General features: G+C 37.3%; 1 protein-coding gene across 1 annotated transcript in view; it reads left to right on the top strand.

The window, feature by feature from the left end:
- LOC126263397 (uncharacterized oxidoreductase YjmC-like) overlaps positions 1-23093 on the top strand; it is a 118655-nt gene that overhangs the window by 45975 nt on the left and 49587 nt on the right. Inside the window, exon 5 of the mRNA XM_049960492.1 lies at positions 6873-6971. Within this exon, the coding sequence (XP_049816449.1) occupies positions 6873-6971 (99 nt within the window). The remainder of the gene's footprint in view (positions 1-6872; positions 6972-23093) is intronic.

The raw sequence follows: 23093 nt of genomic DNA, 5'->3' as shown, positions 1-23093 counted from the left end.
CAACTTGTTAGTGACATGACACTGTGTAAAGTCAGCTTTGTTCTGTCAAAAGAAGCTACATTTTTAACATAGCAACAAAGAAAATGAAGCTTTTAAACAAAATTCGCCACTGTGATGGCCGTTCTATGAAAGTTGCAAATGGTCAACAAGTCAGGCGAAAATAAATCGCTGCTTTCATTGCATTTTCAGCGCAATTTCTTTTAGATACTAACCAAAGCAAAGATGGCAATAGGTCTCTTTGGACAGTCACTATGTAAGTGTGGGCATTGAGGGGCTCCAGTTAGTAATTATGAAAAATATGAGTGTAGGCTTCAGTTTAGAACTGCACTTCCCTTCCAGCCCTCGGCATTTCCCCTATACCGTGTTGACCACCTGTTGGCAACCCCCACCACTATCACTCCCTCCACACTTTCCCACCCAGTTGTGCATCAACTATCCACACTATTCTGCATACACTCTACGTGGATGCACGCCCATGTCAGGCCTCTGCTTATTGCTGGCCACAGCCACCACAGAGTGTCAATACAAGTTGAGTAAATTATATTTATTTATAGTGCACTTGTGTCAACTAATCTTATGCCAGCCTGCTCATATTCCTACAGCAACACGTCCTTTGGCCACCTTCCAGGCATTTATCATTAGCAACGAGGGCATAACATTTGGCTCCCCAAACATATAGGCTGCTGACTCGCAACATAACAAACTGTTTGAGATAAACTTACATTCACTGACAGGTGCATTCCTGTTGGGTTTCAAACCCACTGTAACTGACAAGATGTGACTCTCTTCTTTGCACTCCGTCTTCAGGCTACAAATGGCTCATCAGGACCATCCGGCCACCGTGTCATCCTCAGCAGAGAATGTGGATAGGAGGGACGTGTGGTCAGCACACCGCTCTCCCGGTCGTTATGATGGTTGTCTTTCACCGGAGCCGATACTATTTGGTCGAGTAGCTCCTTAATTGGCATCACAAGGCTGAGTGCACCCCAAAAATTGGCAACAGCGCATGGCGGCCACGCCAGACAGCGCCTAACTTTGGTGATCTGATGGGAACCGGTGTATCCACTGCGGCAAGGCCTTTGCCACTCTCCTCTTTGGACCCTGTCAGTTAGGATCCTTTTATGACCATTGTTCTTTCACCCTGTTATATGACTTTGAGTAGTATACCATTCCTCATAGTTACACACAGTCTTCGTTGATGCACCCTTTAATCTGTAACTTATTTTACCACGTAGTCATGGGTACGTCATTCTCTCACTTCCCCATGTTGAGCCTCTTACTGTGATGCTCCCGTACAACCAACTGGCACATACACTCTGCTTCATTTTTATGGCTTAAGTCAACAGTGGAAGATAATGTGACCACCGGGTACCACATATACAGCATCCACAGAACCCCAAAGCAACCATTGTGCTCTTTTAAGGGATTGGTTTTATTTTTGTCCAGTGATCTGACAGATCAGATACTGAAGTGACTTCGTCACTCAAGATCATAAGAATATAATGTGAATTTTCTTTATATGAATCAAAGGTCTTTCTGTTGATACCAGTTCAATGATGTCTATTTGTTAACTGCTGTTTCTCAGTACATACTGAAATGATGAAAGTAATGGGATACATCCTAATACCATGCCAGATATCCTTTTGCCCAGTGTAGCAACTCGATCTCACGTGGACTCAACAATCCATTGGAAGTCTTCTGCATAAATACTGACCATGCTGTCCCTATAGCCGTTCATAATTGCGAAATTGTTGCCGGAGCAGGATTTTATGCATGAACTGACCTGTCGATCACGTCCCATAAATGTTCTATGGGATTTATGTCGGGGGATTTTCGTGGCCAGATCATTTGCTCGAATGGTACAGAATGCTCTTCAAATCAGTCGTGAACAATTGTGGCCCAGTTACGTGTTTCGGAACATTATGTCCATGAATGGCTGCAAATGGTCTCCAAGTAGCCGAACCTACCATTTACAGCCAATGATCGGTTCAGTTGGAGCAGAGGATACAGTCTATTCCATGTAAACACAGCCTACACGATTATGGATCCACCACCAACTTGCACAGTGCCCTGTTAACAACTTGGATCCACGGCTTCGTGGGGTCCGCACCATACTCGAACCCTACCATCTGCTCTCACCGAATGAAATCGGGGCTCACATACCAGGCCACGGTTTTCCAGTCGTCTAGGGTCCAACGATATGGTCACCAGCCCAGGAGAGGCGCAGCAGGCGATGTCGTGCTGTTAGCAAAGGCAGTCGCGTCGGTCGTCTTCTGCTATAGCCCATTAACGCCAAATTTCGCTGCACTGTCCAAACGGATACGTTTATCACATATCCAACATTGATTTCTGCGGTTCTTTCACGCAGTTTTGCACGTCTACTAGCCATGAGAACTCAGCGCAAATGCTGCTGCTCTCGGTCGTTAGATAAAGCCCGTCAACCACTGCGTTCAGAATGAGATTTTCACTCTGCAGCGGAGTGCGCGCTGATATGAAACTTCCTGGCAGATTAAAACTGTGTGCCCGACCGAGACTCGAACTCGGGACCTTGGCCTTTCGCGGTCAAGTGCTCTACCATCTGAGCTACCGAACCACGACTCACGCCCGGTACTCACAGCTTTACTTCTGCCAGTATCTCGTCTCCTACCTTCCAAACTTTACAGAAGCTCTCCTGCGAACCTTGCAGAACTAGCACTCCTGAAAGAAAGGATATTGCGGAGACATGGCTTAGCCACAGCTTGGGGGATGTTTCTAGAATGAATTTTTCACTCTACAGCGGAGTGTGCGCTGATATGAAACTTCCTGGCAGATTAAAACTGTGTGCCCGACCGAGACTCGAACTCGGGACCTTTGCCTTTCGCGGGCAAGTGCTCTGCCATCTGAGCTACCGAAGCATGACTCGCGCCCGGTACTCACAGCTTTACTTCTGCCAGTATCTCGTCTCCTACCTTCCAAACTTTACAGATGTTCTCCTGCGAACCTTGCAGAACTAGCACTCCTGAAAGAAAGGATATAGCGGAGACATGGCTTAGCCACAGCCTGGGGGATGTTTCAAGAATGATATTTTCACTGTGCAGCGGAGTGTGCGCTGATATGAAACTTCCTGGCAGATTAAAACTGTGTGCCCGACCGAGACTCGAACTCGGGACCTTTGCCTTTCGCGGGCAAGTGCTCTGCCATCTGAGCTACCGAAGCATGACTCGCGCCCGGTACTCACAGCTTTACTTCTGCCAGTATCTCGTCTCCTACCTTCCAAACTTTACAGAAGCTCTCCTGCGAACCTTGCAGAACTAGCACTCCTGAAAGAAAGGATATAGCGGAGACATGGCTTAGCCACAGCCTGGGGGAAGTTTCAAGAATGAGATTTTCACTCTACAGCGGAGTGTGCGCTGATATGAAACTTCCTGGCAGATTAAAACTGTGTGCCCGACTGAGACTCGAACTCGGGACCTTGGCCTTTCGCGGGCAAGTGCTCTACCATCTGAGCTACCGAAGCACGACTCCCGCCCGGTACTCACAGCTTTACTTCTGCCAGTATCTCGTCTCCTACCTTCCAAGGTCCCGAGTTCGAGGCTCGGTCGGGCACACAGTTTTAATCTGCCAGGAAGTTTCAGCCACTGCGTTGTCCGTAGTGAGAGGTATTGCCCGAAATGTGGTATTCTCGACACACTCGTGAACTGTGGAACTCAGAATGCTGAATTGCCTACCGATTTCCAAAATGGAATATCCCATGCGTCTAGCTCCAACTGCCATTCCGCGTTCAGTCTTTTAATTCCCGCCGTGCGGCCATAATCACGTCGGAAACTTTTTCACGTGAATCACCTGAGCGCAAATGACGGGCCCGCCAATGCACTGCCCTTCTGTGCCTTGTGTACGCGATACTACCGCCATCTATAAATGTGTGTATCGCTATCACATGACTTTGTCACCTCAGTGCGTTACTCAGAAACACGTATTCTACGTTTTAAGCAAGGAGTGCGCCATGGTTGCAGCCTGTCAATAATATTGTTCAGTCTTATCTTTGTACAAGGAGTAAAAAGAAACTAAGGAGATATTTTGAAAGGGAATGAACATTCAGGGAGAAGAAATAAAAACTTTACGGTTTTCTGACGTCTTTGTTATTCTACAAGAAGTGGCAAAGAACTGTGAATAATCAAGTGAATGGAATTCATAGTGCTTTAAAAAGAGGTTACTAGATGAACATAAATAAAGAAGAGATTGTCTGAAACAGATAAATACGGCAACAAAGAGTATAAATTTAAGAGTTGAGAAGCATTTTATGGAAGTATTTGTTTGGAGTGTAGCCTTGTATGCAAATGGGTTGTCGACGATGTCAGGAAAACTTTTAAAAACATTGGGGACATGCTCTTCACGTAAAAACAAGCAACTTGCTATTTTAGTCATCAGTGTAAAGACTGGTTTGATGCAGCTTTCCACGGTATTCCTTACAGCAGAGCTGTAGTCAGTGGTTATAGTATCCTCTTACTAAAGCCATGCCATAGTACCAAACCTCAAAGCATTGTTGGCTAATCTTACAAGACCAGATCGACTTGTTATCCAGACTGTGGCAGCTGTAACTACCGACAAGGTTGCTGTCGCTCTTCGGTAACCAGACGTTCGTCTGGCCAAACCTCAGATAGCCCTCCTGTATGGTTCACCTATGGTACAGTGAATAGTGCCATAAGGTATGGAAGCCAACTGACTGCAGCAAAGTTCATGGTTCCTGAGTTGGGAAATAAGCTCTATCTAGTCAAATGTATCTGGACACTCGTATGTACTGAGGAAATGACCACTAAATGTCACGAGACGCAACCCATCAGTATGAAGGAGTCGTGCAGTGCTGTGCTGTCAGTAGAAAAACAGTGACACCAGAATGGATCGATCAGGGGAACACAGTGAGTTCGAACGTGGTCCAGCCATTGGATGTCAACCCTTCCAAAGTGTCCAAATCGACTGTTGGTAATGTAATTGTGAAAACCAAGACCAGGCAGATCTCATGTATTGGCAGGCAGGTCCGGCGATCATTGTTGAGGTTAGGTGAAATTAGCGGAAGGAATCATTCGTGAGTTCCAAAATGCTACCAGCAGTCCATCTAGCACAGTGACTGTGCGTAAGGAGTTAAAAAGCTCCTCAGCCTACAGGTCACTGGTAGGTGACGCTTGAGGTGGTGTAACCAGGGACGCCACTATACGATGGGTGACTGAAAACTACCGATTTGGAGTAGTGATCACGCTATATCCTGTGGCAAATCGATGTGAGGGTTTGGGTTTGGGGAATGCTTGGAGAACGTTACCTGCTATCAGTGAAGTGCCAACAGCGAAGTACAGGGGAGATAGCGTAACAGGGCGTGATCCATTACTGTGCTTTGGTAAACGCTAAATGCGGAAGGACATGAATTTATTTTACAGCATTGCGAACTCCTCGCAGTATAGGAACACTTCGGAGAAGACATCTGTTTGTTTCTGCATCGTAATGTGGCCTATGATAAAACAGCATCTCTGGAGCAGTGGCTTGTGGACAATAACATTCCTGTAGTGGACAGGTCTGCCGGGGATCCCAGCTTTTACCCAACAGAACACCTCTGGAATGAGTTAGAAGGTCAACCTCACTCCACACTCCACCCTCTGGTTTTAGCTCTTGAGGGAGAATGGGCTACCATTCATCCACAGACATTCAGACACCTCATTTAAAGTGTCGCCAGCAGAGTTCAAGGTGCCATAATGGCGATGGGTGACACAACCCACGTTAAACGCCGGCTGATAGGTATCCAAATACTTTTTATGAAATAGTGTAGTGCATTTAAACTTGCTGCCTTAAATCCTGTGCCGGCCGCGGTGGCCGAGCGGTTCTAGGCGCTTCAGTCCGGAACCGTGAGACTGCTACGGTCGTAGGTTCGAATCCTGTCTCGGGCATGGATGTGTGTGACGTCCTTAGGTTAGTTAGGTTTAAGTAGTTCTACGTTCTTGGGGACTAATGACCTCCGATGTTAAGTCCCATAGTGCTCAGAGCCATTTGAACCATTTAAATCCTGTGTTCTGAAGTCTATATGGAAACAATACGTTAGAAAGTTCTCAGGTGATAAAGTATTACCATAAGTGCGAAATGTCCTCTGCTTGCTTCTAATCACATATGATCTCATTGGATCATGGATTATCACACTTTTTCAAACAGCCCGGTATGGTCTCAAATTATTTCGCAAACTGCAGTGAAACATTGATAAAGTACTGGTATATTAGGAATGTATACTGCAGATATCAGTTATGCTTTAAAGAATAGACCCTTAGGCGTTAAGAAAACCACAATATTAAGATGGCTCTTGGTGTAACAACTGCGTAAGTACTTGCATCAGCCATTCAGCTCCCTTGTGACTGTCTTCAACCATCCATCAACACTGTGTTCTAAGTATTAGGCGGACACTCTAGTTGGGAGGGCGGTGGGAGGGGGGGGGTCGTTTTGAACTATAGTTGCAGAAGATACTGGTATACATCGGGCCTAAACTCTCTCGTTCGCAACTCCCTAAGCAAGCAATTGCTCCGTAGTCGGTATAAATGCTTAGTGTCCTCCATCTTGCTATGGATTGCGCTTTTATTGTTGTTTTCTTTTCTTATTCTGAAATGAGTGGGGAGACTAAAGGGAGTTGGGGTACGATTCTCACAACACCAGAAGGAGCTGGTGATCCCTACGACCGTGTGTCAGGTCTGCTTTAGCTGAAGCAGAGAACACGTGTGTAGGGTACCAGCCCTGCTGGGTGGTGACGGGGTTTGTTCCCCTGTACCGCCCCTCATCCCTAGGGCTGTCAAAGTTCTCGTTTGCTTACACTCGCGACCGTCTGCAGTGTTATAGTGTCTGCACTACATGCGCACTTGTTTCAGGCAATGTTTGGCACCAACCCATTGTCAGTGGCTGCACCAGGATGCGACGGGGACAACTTCGTCTTGGACGTCGCCACATCTAACACCTCTATTGGCACAGTGAGTACGAGTATTTGGGATGTACAGTTCTATGTGAAGGCCATTGAGTATCTTAACGCAACTTATCTCTCAATGTCTTGGTGCCCGGTGCTTCGCTTGTGTATACTGTATGGTCTGTACAGATCATTGTTTGTTTTTCTTTAATTGAATTTTTATGTTGTTCACAAATTGCAACATCATCTAAACTTTGCACGCTAATTAAGGCCACATATAGGTGGCCTTTTCCTAATGTACTTCTGACCAAAAAGCGAATCTAATTGCTAGAGTCGGAGGTCTTGGTTAATCCTGGCTTTTGAATTCTTGTGGTGATATTTATAAAGAAATCGTCATCCCTATTTCTTTAGAAGTAAAATACAAACTTTCATGGATTTATCTTTAAAAATGTTTCAATAATACAAAATTCTTAGATAATAGTTTTCATCCCCTTGAAACTATCTAACCAAAACTGTTTCCTTTTTAAATAGTGAAAGTATCAATGATAAAATTGTTCCAAATTAATTATTCAACAAACCTGCAATTGACGGTGTCTGCGAACTTCTTTCCTGCACTCCTCCATTTTTCCAGTAATGAAACATGTGTTTGACTCAGCAATGAAGTTTAAGAGAATATTGCTGTTTGTGCAATAGCATTAAGATGGTACTTAAAAATTAACTTTTGGCCCTGATGTTTACTTAATGAAATTATATCTTGACTTGAATAATGCCAGTAGTGCTAAGGCATAAAATTAGTTAATTGAAATAACTTATCTCTGATAACTTTAGATAAACCAAAATAGATTACAAACCACGAACTGCACATATATATTGCATACAGATCTCATTTTCTTTACGTTCTTTCATTGGTGGTAACTTTACTTTACTACTCATTTTCATATTCAATATAAGCAAAGGATGTGTATTATGATTCAGGCTGTTAGATTTAAACACAACGTTGATCTCAATATATATATTGTTAAAATTTTAAGTCATACACAAAACCTACCATTTCCAACGTTTTTGCAGCACGAACCACTCTTACAAAAAATTTTACAAAACCTTGGACATACAAATCCTAACTCTGAACATTATCTAACAAAAACCATTTTTGAAATCATTATATATCTTCCCTCATTTTCGTGCTAAAGTTTGCTCATTGTAACTGCGCAGCGAGCGCACGTCCTACCTTAAAGCTGTCACCACACGTCTGCTTCCTCTGGGCACCCAGCTGCGAGTCTGAGTTATTTTACTGTGCGCGTCCAGCACTCTTAACCATCAAAGATCCTCCTACTGAAAGATATTATACTCATTCCACCTTGCGGTTGGCAAGGATCTACGCTGATCAGACCTTAGCACATACCTTTCATAACCTCTGGTCCGCTGGACCAGAATTGTGTGGGGGTATCTGTGCAGTTAGCACAGATTTCCCCACGAAATTCGTAAAAAAAATACAGTGTAAGATACAATACAAAACATACACAGTATTCCAATTAAAAGAGTATTATACAGCAATAAAATTTACCAATAGAAATATAGAATGGGAAGTAAAAGGCATAATATCATTAGATTGTCAAATCGCAGTGAATCAAAGAACATCAAAATGTACGAAACAGAAACACATAAATGTAGGGCAAAGACATCAGACATTTAGATTATTAAGACAACTGTATCAAATAGTATTAAAAGTTACTAAATAGAAGCATAGGAATATGAGGTAAAACATCTCAAATAATATCAAACTTTACCAAACAGAAATGTAGAATGTGAGGTAAAATACATAAAATAGGTCAATATCGACTAGAAGTTAATCATATAACACAAAATGTGGATAAATGTCTCATAAAGAACTCTTAATGCCGGTGAATTAATGTAATAAAATACTTTAAGTAATAGTAGGATTAAATATAAAATATGTGTCACATCAGGTGACAGCATATATTGACTTTCAGTGACAATCACTACCTTGTAGTAGACCTAGAGTACACGCTGAGTATCACTGACAACAGAAAATTAAGAAGACATGTCACATTAGGTGACAGTTTACATTGAGTCTAATTGTAATCTGCAGTAAACTGCGGGGCCTCAGGTGAAGAAACACACTGAGCCACAAATAATGTCGATTGTACAATACATGTCACATCAGGTGATAGTACACACTGAATTTAATAGTGAACAGTAGTACAATAAGATTGAAGACGAATGGGCATCAAGTGATGGGACCCACTGAGCAATGGTAGTACTGATTGTAAAATATATGTCAAGTCAGGTGGTAACACACACTGACATTCAGTTACAATTATGACATTCTATCAGTCATAGAACACATGTTATGTCAGGTGGTAGCTCACATTGACATACCCTTAAAGTCGTGATAGTCAATTTATTATAGGACACATTTTACGTGAGAAGGTAGCTCACACTGACTTTCGTTATATTCTCGTAGACACAGACCAGTTATTATGTCAGGTGACAGTTCAGTTTGAGTTTCACTTATATTTGTGTAGACTCAGGCTACTCGTTATGTCCGGTGGTAGTCCACTCTGACTCTTAACCACAATCATGAGATTGTCACAGATGCAGAACATATGTCCTGTCAGGCGACAGCTTAGTCTGCCGCTAAGTTAAAAACATTTACAAAAGGACATTTGTCACAGTGATAGAAACGTAATCTTAGCTACATTGATATTATCATTGTGCAAGAAATTAATATTAAAAGTAATATACAATAACTGTATGCAGTGGACATGTGCTACAAAAGTTTTATATGTCTTTAAGGTAACAATAATGTCACATATGCTGTAGCAATAACAATAATTAGTTTTATAGAATCTATGTACAAAAAAATTCCTACTAAAGGTAGTATACCATAATAATAACACTATGTAGTGGACATTTGTTACAAAATAAATGTCGTATGTCTTTAAGGTGAATAGAACCTCACATAGTCAGCAACAACACTGAATTGAAATCGTCATTAAGACTCTATTTACAAGTATTTCATATTCATATATAATATTAATGATTACAATAGCCTGCACAATCGTAGTCGTCATTTTAGTGTTAAGTTTACATTAAGTATTGACAAGTAATGGCTTAACAAATTTTATACAACCTTCTAAAATAAGAGTTTTGATAAAGTCTGAATAAGTATTTTAATTTCACAGTATAAATCTTATTTTTTTCAGTACAATTATTAAAAACAGTTGTTTATCTATCAGAGGACAATTACACAGATATCTCAGAAAAATAAGAAAAATATTTAGAACAGAAAGAAGAGTAGACTGAGAACTCAGAAAGGAAGAATGAGTTCTACAGAGCTCAAGGATATGGGGCACCAATGACACATGGTGTGTCAGTTAAAGAACAACCAACCCTTTACCCCATTAGTTTTTTGTGTAGACCACAAGGATAATCTGTTAATAAGTGTTGAAATAGTGTCAGTAATGGAAATTATTTGTGAGAAAAAGAGAAAACAAAGTTACTTAAATAAACGATAGACAGAGACAATAAAGAGGATACTAATTACTGTAGCTGCAAATAATGGTAGTTATGGTACACCAAAAAACGTAATTGTCATGGAAACAAAAACACAATAATGTTACATTAATGTAGAACGAAAATACTATCACACTTAAGGAACAGGCATTAGGAATGGACAAAACGTTGAGCTCATCCAAGGAGAGGTACTGTCATGTCTCGGAAAATAATAGTGTGACAAATCAAAAGTGTGCATAAATAGAATAATATATGTATAGTAAGTGGCAAAATAATTAGCGTCACAGAGCACAAAGGCAAAAACCTTGTTTAAAAGATCCATATCAGTCTAGCATAAATAAAAAATAATAAGCATTCAGAGAAAGTACGGAAATAACTGTAACAAAATGTAAATGTGTCAACTTCAGATAATAAAGCAAAAATGCCAACACAAAACAAAAATTTTAACTGAAAGCATAGAACATAACATTATCTTAATCCTGAAATAAGTAACACTACCAGAAAATATAATTGTAGAGACACGTAAAGCAAAGCATAGCACAAGTAATAAACAATGAAATAGTAACAGATGGTTATATATTTGCTTGAAAAACACGCGAAAAGAGAAAAAGGCAGAAGGTAGCACAGACACATCATAAAAGGTAAGTATTAAGATACTTGTAGTGCTGTAGGTATAAGAGAAAAAATTATTAAAGAATGCTTGTAGTATGTCATGAAGTAAGTCCTGAGTGGATCCTAAACAATGAGTCCGAAATCAATCAGAATTGGACTCTAGTAACCCCAAGTCGTCATATTATTTCATTTATGGCATCTGAAAAATAGTTGAAAATTAATAAACAGTATATAATCGGAGACAAAAGGTTAAGTTTCCAGAGAAGAGTATTTGCCTATTATAAAAAGGAAAGGGTGAGAAATGAAAGTTACTTGGTACATTGTAAAATAGTTGATACTTGTTCTTAAAAGCTGCAGAGAAAATTAATTGTTAAATAGTATTAAAGTTAATTATGAAAATCGTCAGAAAATCATTTCTGGAAAATGTAGAACAACATTGCTCACACTTCATGTTGCTATGGTTGTAACTTCAGCACATAGTATTTGCTAATCATCACTTGTGGTATCGAAGATTCCAAAATCTCAAAAAAAGGAAATTAAATCTAACAATATCTCATTCTTATCATAAGTTTCAAATATCATCTTAAAAACCCGTATGAACACACCCTTTCTTCACATATCTTGAAACCATCAAAATCCTTAGTCTCATCTTCTTATATTCTTTCTCAATACTCATATTACATCCTTTAGCACGAAAACCCTAAGTAAACTTCAGGAAAATTGGTGCACTAGGTGCATCAACATACAAAGTGGCCTTCGTTACTACAAAATCTTGTTGTAGTTAGTGTCATTATGTAATATAAATATAGTTCATTGTAGTCATCGCAAAGTAACATCATGTAGAAAGTATCAACATCAATTTGATAACCGAAATTCTCAACTGTAATGTCAACTTCAAACGTCAGTATGAAAAGAGTTTCGCAGGAAACAATAATGTAATTCATCAGCAATATACTGAAATAATCCCAGGTTATTACAATAAGTAAGAAATCTATAACACTCCGGAAAGAAAGCAGGTAACACTACTAAGCTGTCTCCAGAAAAAGATGTCTACAAACCTATGTCTTTATCTAATGCCAGAACAGAACATAGGAGGTATTATTTAGAGCTTTTACATGGGGAAATATTGACAATGTTTGCATACTGGAAAAGAAATGCATGCGACCCAGGCCTAACAATGTGAAAAGGTCTGTCCCACTAGCGGTGCGTGTTGTATCCATCATGGCCTACCGCCAGCTGTGACAGGAATTTGCGCCACACAGGCACTTAGGAGGGTTCCAGGCTACTGCCGCAGAGGCCCTACATGTCCGCAAACTATGCCCGGCAATGGGAGAAATAATATAAATAAAATAGCTGGACATACATAGCTGGGATTTACTCTAATAAACCGAAGTAGTGAAACCCTAAATGTTACCAATGAAAACGGTACTGTCTATTCAATGAAATGTTTGCAGTTTGTGATATGATGTACACCACATGATTGTTTTGTACATAATGTTTGGATTTCAGGTGCATTAGGCTGTGCTACATGAACTATTCGATATGGACCATTATATAATACAAAAAATTTTTGACATAGATTGCAGGCTTTATGGGATAGCCTGCTCCTACTTGAAAAGAAATATTCCTCTTTGGTGGCTTCATTTGGCACAGTCGTTGGTCAGCAGCTCATTTAATATTGTGTAATGCAATTTGAATAATCTCGTGATGCCGAATCAGCAAGACTTCAGGACAAGGATGATTTCTTTAATCTTGTCAGGCAGATGTTGATTCTTTAAAACAAGATGTGGAGACAACTGTGTGGAAGTATTTGGTAATGAATTTATTACATCCTGAAACATGTGAAGATATTTGTACCAATCATTGTGTTTTACATGACAAAAGATCTTCAATAATTTCACCAATTCCTCCATTATCCTTTTGCAAATGTGATTTCTTTTTTTTTTTGTACCTTAGTTTCACCTTCTATGAACACTTGAAAGAGATGAACTCCAAGGGCTGTGTTTGAAGAGTGTGTTGAGATGCAAAAATCAATGGTAAGACCGGGGTGAGATAAAAAGGGGGCATCTATAAGAGACTGTTTTAATGTCTCAAATTTCTTTTGAGCTGTATTATCCCAAATCCAGACAGAATTTTTTCCTGTTTATTTACATAAAGTTGGCGTATCTAAAGCTTTGCTGTTAATAAACCTGCGAAAAAAGTTTATCATTCCAAGAAAACTGCGAAGTTGCTTTTTCGTGTGAGGAACCTGGATGTCATGAGTAGATTGATTTTGTATGTTCTGGACCACTAGATCAATCTTATAAAAAATTAAAAATTACTCATTAACACTCGCAATTTTTTATTTTCCATAAGATTGATCTAATGATCCAGAACATACAAAATCAATATACTATCCCTTCTACCTAATAATAATATAATAAGATATAACAATATAATAGTTATAATAAAAATCATTTATTTTATATACATTTCCCATACATGAATGTAATGTAATTAAATATATTAGTGAATTAATTATTATTTTAAAAAACAGTTTTTAAAAAAGCATTTTTCAACTTTTTCCAAAAAATGTCATATTTTTTACTTTTGCGAAAAACGTGTTTTTAAAAATTATATTAAGAATAAGTATATAAAATTATTTACTTTCTCCTTTAGTAGCTATAAGATTACTATGGGTTGTTTTTGTATATGTTTTTTTAAGGAAGACTTATTTACAGTTCTACCACATTCAAAAGAAACTTTAATTTTCTGACGTTCTTTCCAGCATTCTTTACATACATATCTATGTCCACCTGTTCGATATTTATCTTTATGAAATTCTTCAATACTTTTTTTAATCATACATTCACTACACTATCTTAATTGTGGCTTGGCACAGCCTAAAGACTGCTTTCTCTGATGCTTTGCGTTGTCCATTTAAATAAAATAAAATTAATAAGAAAAATAATTTTACATTGTGAACATAAGTAAATAATTAAAATGCGAAAAGTGCAAAACATCCAACACATTGTCCTACACACATTTTCTGTGTTTTGGACTTCTCTGATCTTATGTACACAGCGCTTCACAAAGACTAAGTTCTGAATTAAAAGAACTGCTTCTTTTTTTCGGGATGTTATAAAGTACATAAGTGAGAGTGTTGGATATTTTAGCCAAATGACTATCACTCTTCACACAAATACGTTACAATCACCATTGATATGCGCACTCTCATTGGTCAACGAATGTGTGAAGTTTGGCTGAAGTAAAGGAGCCTGAAGAATGTATATATAGTTGGAGTTCTACTAACGAAGTATCTTCTAAAAATCAACTTCTTTATCAATTTATTTAAGGCTCAAATTCATTATTTTCTTAACATTATTCCATTTTAAAATTGGAAACAAAAAATAGAGAAAATTACATCTAAAGTGAAGTACGTTCCCAAGTTATTTTCAATTGAACAAACACCAGTGCCATCTGTTGACAGAAGTTGGAATCTAGTTAGTTCAAACTGCTTTTTCACAGATGTCTCTAAAGGTCTCAAAGTACAGCTCGAAACATATATAATGCAACAAGTGGATAGCTTGAAACATATAAAATGCAACAAACCCAATTTTTTGTTTTAAAGTACAACAAACTGAATTATTTCTTCAAATACGTTCGTCCCAAGTTCACAGTAGGCCATATACCGAATTTCATCAAACTAACTTAATAAACAAAAAATGTAATTTTCATGACTCAGCACTTCTTTGACTTTACATTAAGTGACGATTTCTCAATCAAATGTTAACCGATTTTAAAAATTCAAAGTGCTAACATAATCTACATAAAAAGAGCTATCTAGAAAAAATATAATAAAATAAATCGGAAATCATTTAATAAGGAAGATACTATCATTTACAGTTTTTATGTTTTATAACTTTCTTAAAATGTTTCAGAAATGTGTATAGGCAAGAAGTTAACACTTTTATATATTTTTTTTTTCTCATTCATTTATATAGAAGCAAATGTTAATAATTAAAAATTTTCAGTAAGTAATCTATGTTGTGCATCAAATGTAAGATTCTTTTTACCAATCATAATTACATAAGCAAGTGTATTATTTGGAATTTTATCATTAAAAGTTGCACAAAGTTTAATAGTAGTTTTCTGTGTAGCTACAACATTAATGTGCACGCCATATTGATTACATAAATTGGATAATTATTTATAAAACTAAATGTACTAATGTCAATATCTGATTTTAGTAAAGTAATTCTTTTAAAATCAAGAAATGCATCATATGCTCTCATAAAATTATTTGGCGGATTAATATTCCACATTCCTTGAGGAAAAACTTCGTTTCTACCATTTTTTAAATAAATATTCTGTAGTTTGACATGATCAATTAATGACAAATCAACTAACTGATTATTATTACGATTTGTTTGAAATGTAACAAATACAAAGTATGGCATATCAAATTCTGTAGAGTTATAGTAATTTGTAATATCTAGTTCAAAATCGTTTTTAACAGATAATCCGGCAACTTCTTGTGTTTGAAGTTCATAAAAAGAAATAGGAATTTTCGGATTTTTAAGAATAATTACACATTGTTCAAGTTCGTAATTTGGTTCATATTTAACAACTGGTACACGAATTTCCATAGATTCTATAACTATTTTTCCTTCTTTAGGAAGCGTATCTTTTATTTCAATTCCAGCATCATTTTTATCAGGGCAATGTAAAATTGTGTCTCCAGAAGATGAACTACGTGTAAAAATTACAGTTAAATCTCCTTCCCACATAATTTCTTTATAATCTTTAAAAAATCCACCAAGTAATTATAGTGGGTAAAGAACTTCATTTCTTTTACTATTTATTTTTCCTGTATTAATTATATGTCCTTCTAAACTTATTTTGTCAGTAACAGATGAAATTAGATGAAGTAAAACAGATGAAGAAATAGAAGGATGTTCAATTCTAGATAAAATATTATTTCCTTACTTCATCGTTATAAAATCAAACAATTTTTCTACATAATGATCAATAAATTTTTTGTTTGATTAACCATCAAAAGTTGGATAATCTGTGCCATCATTTACAATAATTCTAAAATTCATGTACAATTGTGCATGATTTGGATGAAGCCAAACATCACCAATATTTATTTCAATTTCTGTATCTTTGTTAGGAACATTAAATTTTTTTTAGTTTTCTCATTCACAAGGAATGAATAGAATTGATAACTTTCAATTTTATTCATGACACAGTCTAAGATTGTTTTAGCAGTTAGTTATTTATTAAGGAAAAATTTATTAGCATCTGCAAAGCAGACTTCAGGCTGTGACTAAGATATTTCTAAAACAACTGTTACAGTAACACCATTAAAGTCAATTAAATTATCATTTTCATCAGTTATAGTAACTTCTAAATCTTGAATTGTATCAAAAATTGGAACATTTACAGGATATTTTGGTTCATAAATTATTGGGCAACCAAATTCTGCATTATGTTTAAATGAATCAATAATATTAGTTTCTTTATGAAAATGATCATTATGTTTTACATACATTCCATCAGCAAGATTAAAATTTATATTTATTAATTCAAAAGGAATAATTTTAGGAACATCTTTAGCTACAGTTTTTTCATTAGGTAAAATAATTTGATTACTAAAACCAAGAAAACTTCCAATACTATCTGCTACATCTATATACAATTTTATATCACTTTCATCTGCTTAAATTGTATATTAGGCTTCTTCAAATGAATAAATTTTTCTAAATTTTTAAAACTTTATTGCCCTATAGGAATTTCTATCGTTTCTCCATCACAATAAAGTTTATTATTTTCTTTGGTAATATTTGGTGTTAAAAAATTGAATAAAAACCAACTAGTGAAACATTAGTATAACTATCATATATTGGAACAGTTAATCTTTTTCTAAGTATTGAAGATTTATCACTGAGTTGAAATTATCTACTCATTTACTACTGAAAAAATTTATTAAATAAATGAATGAAACAGATTTGGAACCTAAAGTAAGAATTCCAGAAAATAAGTCAAAAAACAAAAATGGTAAACTTTTACCAAATTCTATTACATGTGCCATAATTGGACCAAGTGGTTGTGGAAAAACAACATTAATGATTGATAATAATATTTTAGCTCCAGGATGGTTAAATTGGAATATAATCATTTAAATGTTTATTCAAAAAGCTTAGATCAGCCAAAGTATCAAGAATTTATAAAACAATGTAAAAAATTGAAGATAAAATTAATGAAAATATTGTTAATGTTATTGAAAATAACGAAGAAATTATTCCTTTACATGAATGTGAAGATAATTCAGTTGTGTATTCGATGCTTTCATTTTCGAAAATCAAGATATTGTAAGAGAATATTTCACTAGAGGCAGACACAAGGGTATAGATTGCTTTTATTTAACTCCATCATATTCGAAAATCCCTAAACAGTTAGTTAGAGACAATCTAAATTTTTTAAATATCTGTAAACAAGATGATTCAAATTTAAATCATATATATCATGTATTTGTTGGTGGGGATATAAAGTTTGATAATTTTAAAGAAATGTGTAGTAAATGTTGGAATGATGAGTTTGGATTTTTCACAATAGACATGACTAGGAAACCAAATGAAGGTACGATTAGGAATGAAATACAACATTTTATAAATCTTTAATTATTTTTATCTATATTAAATGGACACTTTAGATATTACATATCTATTAGACCATGATGATTGAGTATTACCTGAACATATAAATGAATTTAAAGAATCTCTTGATTACTTAAAAAAATATGAAAAATCACAAAAAGTAGAATCAATTTATGGTCAACATTATACAAGTTGTTCATGGTCTAAGGATAATGCTACATGTGGACCAGGCACTTGTGGTTGATATTATTATGGTAAACGTATAAGTAAATTGCGGTACCTTATTAATTTTTATAAACATAAATATTAAACATAAACATAAATGTTAGACTTAAACGTAAACATAAACACAAATGTTAAATATTAATGTTGAACGTTAAACATAAACATAAACATAAATATTAACATAAACGTTAACATAAATGTTAACATCAACATAACATAATTATGTTTTCTTCCTTAATAAATGTTTGCAAGGTATGATGAAATAGTTGTTAAACAAGCTATACAAAATAAAAAGAAAGCTGAAGATTTAAAAGAACAATTTAAGATTTGGAAAAAGCAACCAAGAACAGAATATGAAATATATAAAAAGGAAGATCAACCTTTTATTGACGCAATTGAACAAGTTAAACAACGAGTCGAAGGATTAGGAGATAATGTTCTCAAAGCAATTGAAGAAAATAGAGAAGTTGATAAACAAATGATTCCATATCGTCTTCATATAGAAGATTTTGGAAATTTATCACCAACTAAACAATTACAAGATTGGTCTCTGATATTCCAGGAAAATATGATTATACATTAAGTTAATCAGAAACTCAAGATGTATTAAATACATACCAAGAAGAAAAAGAATCAAGTAGTCATCAAAATGAAAATAAAACGATAAATGACTCTAAAAAGATAAATGTTAGTGAAAGAATGTTAAAGTACATTATACATAGTGAAGATAAAGTTTTTGGTTTGAAACCTGTTGGCATGTTTAAATATGTTTGTATTTTACCTGTTGAATTCAGTGGAGATAAATTAAAAATTGGTGAAAAAACATATGATGGTACAGATGGATTAATGAGACTTCTAACTGAAAAACGAATTACTATAGATGATATGAATGACAAGTTTTATTTGGAGCAGTATAATCTGATAATAATTAAAATAAAATAAGATAAAGAAAAAGGTAATAAAAATAAATACTTAATAAAAGAAATTTTTGATGATTATTTTCCAAACTTAAGAAGACAAACTATAGATTCTTCATATTTTAGTTCTCCAGAACGAAAAGGTAAAGGTTTAATTAAAAAATATACAGATAAATCAATTGAATATGTTTGGATGAATGATGTTAGACAATTAATTGATAGATTAGCAGTTATTCATGGTGAAGAAAAGCTGGAAATAATAATTATCATAATGAATAAGTTAGTATTGCACAAATGTTAACAAACAAATTTAGTGATTTCATAATTGATAGTCCAAAAGGAATTCCATATTTTAATAGACTTTTGAATAATCTTCCACATACATTTTGGAAAAGTGATAGATATGGAAAAGGATTAGTCAATTGGGTTTTAAATAATGTTCCGATGCCTGAGATGCATTTACCAGGTTATAATTACTGTGGACCATTTACTAAACTTGAAGAAAGACTAACACGTGGTGATCCAGGAGTAAATTCATTAGATGAAGCTTGAAAACAGCATGATATCGCATACAGAGACATGTTGTTGTTGTTGTGGTCTTCAGTCCTGAGACTGGTTTGATGCAGCTCTCCATGCTACTCTATCCTGTGCAAGCTTCTTCATCTCCCAGTACTTACTGCAACCTACGTCCTTCTGAATCTGCTTAGTGTATTTATCTCTATGATTTTTACCCCCCCCCCCCATGCACTCCAATGCTAAATTTGTGATCCCTTGATGCCTAATCTTCAGCAATCTGCTGTAGCACCACAATTCAAAAGCTTCTATTCTCTTCTTGTCCAAACTATTTATCGTCCATGTTTCACACGGCTACACTCCATTCAAATACTTTCAGAAACGACTTCCTGACACTTAAATCTATACTCGATATTAACAAATTTCGCTTCTTCAGAAACGCTTTTCTTGCCATTGCCAGTCTACATTTTATATCCTCTCTACTTCGACCATCATCAGTTATTTTGCTCCCCAAATAGCAAAACTCCTTTACTACTGTAAGTGTCTCATTTCCTAATCTAATTCCCTCAGCATCACCCAACTTAATTCGACTACATTCCATTATCCTCGTTTTGCTGTTGTTGATGTTCATCTTATACCCTCCTTTCAAGACACTGTCCATTCCATTCAACTGCTCTTCCAAGTCCTTTGCTGTCTCTGACAGAATTACAATGCCATCAGCTAACCTCAAAGTTTTTATTTCTTCTCCATGGATTTTAATACCTACTCCGAACTTTTCCTTTGTTTCCTTCATTGCTTGCTCAATATACAGATTAAATGACATGGGGGTTAGGCTACAACCCTCTCTCTCCCTTCCCAACCACTGCTTCCGTTTCATACCCCTCGACTCTTATAACTGCCATCTGCTTTCTGTACAAATTGTAAATAGTCTTTTGCTCCCTGTATTTTACCACTGCCACCTTCAGAATTTAACATTGTCAAAAGCTTTCTCTAAGTCTACAAATGCTAGAAACGAAGGTTTGCTTTTCTTAATCTTTCTTCTAAGATAAGTCGTAGGGTCAGTATTGCCTCCCGTGTTCCAACATTTCTAAGGAATCCAAACTGATCTTCCCCGAGGTCGGATTCTATCAGTTTTTCCATTCGTCTGTAAAGAATTCGTGTTAGTATTTTGCAGCTGTGACTTATTAAACTGATAGGTTGGTGATTTTCACATCTGTCAACACCTGCTTTCTTTGGGATTGGAATTATTATATTCTTCTTGAAGTCTGAGGGTATTTCGCCGGTCTCATACATCTTGCTCACGAGATTGTAGAGTTTTGTCAGGACTGGCTCTCCCAAGGCCGTCAGTAGTTCTATTGGAATGTTGTCTACTCCCGGGGCCTTGTTTCGACTCAGGTCTTTCAGTGCACTGTCCAACTCTTCACGCAGTATTGTACCTCCCATTTCGTCTTCATCTACATTCTCTTCCATTTCCAGAATATTGTCCTCAAGTACGTCGCCCTTGTATAGACCCTCTATATACTCCTTCCACCTTTGTGCTTTCCCTTCTTTGCCTAGAACTGGGTTTCCATCTGAGCTCTTGATATTCATACAAGTGGCTCTCTTTTCTCCAAAGGTCTCTTTAATTTTCCTGTAGGCAGTATCTTTCTTACCCCTAGTGAGATAAGCCTCTACATCCTTACATTTGTCCACTAGCCATCCCTGCTTAGCCATTTTACACTTCCTGACGATCTCATTTTTGAGACGTTTGTATTCCTTTTTCCCTTCTTCATTTACTGCATTTCATACATCTTCAATTTGAAAAAGGATATACAGCTAAATGGTCAACAGAGATATTTGAAATTGAAGATGTTATTGATTCTAATCCAGTTACATATAAATTAAAAGATATAAAAGGAATTTTTTATGAACAAGAACTACAGAAAACGAAATATCCAGATGTGTACTTAGTTGAAAAAGTTTTAAGAAAGAAAGGAGATGAAGTTTATGTAAAATGGTTAGGTTTTGATAATTCGCATAACAGTTGGGTGAATAAAGATAAAGTTATTTTGTAGTAGTTGAGTTTGATGAAGTCTAATTATATCATTAGTCAATTGTTGTTGTGTATAGTTATTCAAAATATTGAAATAGTTCAGATGACAGTCAATACTTAAATTTTGTTTCATTCGTTGATACAGATTTATTGAATTAGGTTTATAGTTCAATCTTAACATTTCTTCACAATTTGGATGTCTATCTTCGATTTTATATAGCTGCTTCTGTAAATTTTTTCGTTGTGTTCTAATGACATAATAATCATATTCACATTCATCATCAAATAATTTTAAAAGAATAAATGTTGGTCTTAAGTTTTCATTCATTGTTTTAGGAACTACATGTGGAAATAAATTATTTATTTTTTCTGTTGTGGCGTAACAAGCTAGTCACGTCACACTGAGGAGGAAGCCGAAAGGCACGCGTACACACACGCCGACTGGCGTCAAGTCTCGAACAGGATACGTATTGAATACTATAAAGAAAATACGTATCTTTGGAATATACTTAACTTTTAATCAATCCTTGTGATACATCTCTCTTGACTATACAAATGAGACTCTAAGATACATGCACTGTGACAATTGGCGCCTTGCTAAGTCGTAGCCATTAACTTAGCTGAAGGCTATTCTAACTGTCTCTCAGCAAATGAGAGCAAAGGCTCCGTCAGTATAGTCGCTAGCAACGTCGCCGTACAACTGGGGCGAGTTCTCGTACGTCTCTCGAGACCTGCCATGTGGTGGCGCTCGGTCTGCGATCACACAGTGGCGACACGCAGGTCCGACATGTACTAATGGACCGCGGCCGATTTAAGCTACCACCTAGCAAGTGTGGTGTCTGGCAGTGACACCACATTCCTCCCCCGCAAATCGGCGAACGGTCGTGTTATAAGGCTTCCGCCCGCCGTGGGGAGGTCCCCATGTTGACGTATGCGAGGAGGTGGGGAGCCTAACAACAGGCGAGGCTGTGCCACCCGCACCCGGGCATTCAGTCCGAGGGGAGCTAGGAAACGCCTGAAAACCTAGTCCAGGGTGCACGTCATCATGCGGTGTATGCGCCCGTAGAGAGACAGGAGGGGCCGAAGGGTCGACCTCCATGTGGTCGTGGCACACGACGGGCGAAGACGACATCTGGTCCGGAGCGGGCAAGAGTTCCATGGTGGAGGACAGCTGGTCACGGGAAGCGAGCGGCGGCGCGTGACCCAGGGAGGCGCCAGGCAGTTGCAGTGACGCGTCCACTGCGGGCGGCGCCGGCGGGAGAACAGGTGGCGGCGGCGGCGCGTCGCCATGAGGCAAAATGGAAGGCAGCGTCGGTAACACCTGGGGATCAGGCGAGCCTGTAGATGGGTCCCCAGGGCGCTGACCGGACGGCACCGTCGCTGAAAGCAGACGGGGAGCGGCAGAACCCAGGCGACGACAGAGGCGCAGCTGATTGAGATGCCGACGCACCTCACCAGAGGCCCCCAAAACCAAATATATCGCGCGGCCGAGGCAGCGAAGAATGCGCCCTGGGAGCCAATGCCGTGAACCACGATAGTTGCGATAGAAAACAACATCGCCAGGAGAAAAAGCAGTAGTCTGCCGCTGCACTGGAACCTGATGCAGCGGATGCAGCAAAGACATCAAGGTTCGATGAGGACGACTGTGGAGCAACTCAGCCGGCGAGCGACCATCGCGGGGCTGAGAGCGATATGAAGACAAAAAGAGCAAC

The sequence above is a fragment of the Schistocerca nitens genome, chromosome 6 (assembly GCF_023898315.1).
Source record: "Schistocerca nitens isolate TAMUIC-IGC-003100 chromosome 6, iqSchNite1.1, whole genome shotgun sequence".
Lineage (NCBI taxonomy): Eukaryota > Metazoa > Arthropoda > Insecta > Orthoptera > Acrididae > Schistocerca > Schistocerca nitens.
This window is presented reverse-complemented; position numbering and strand designations above follow the sequence as displayed.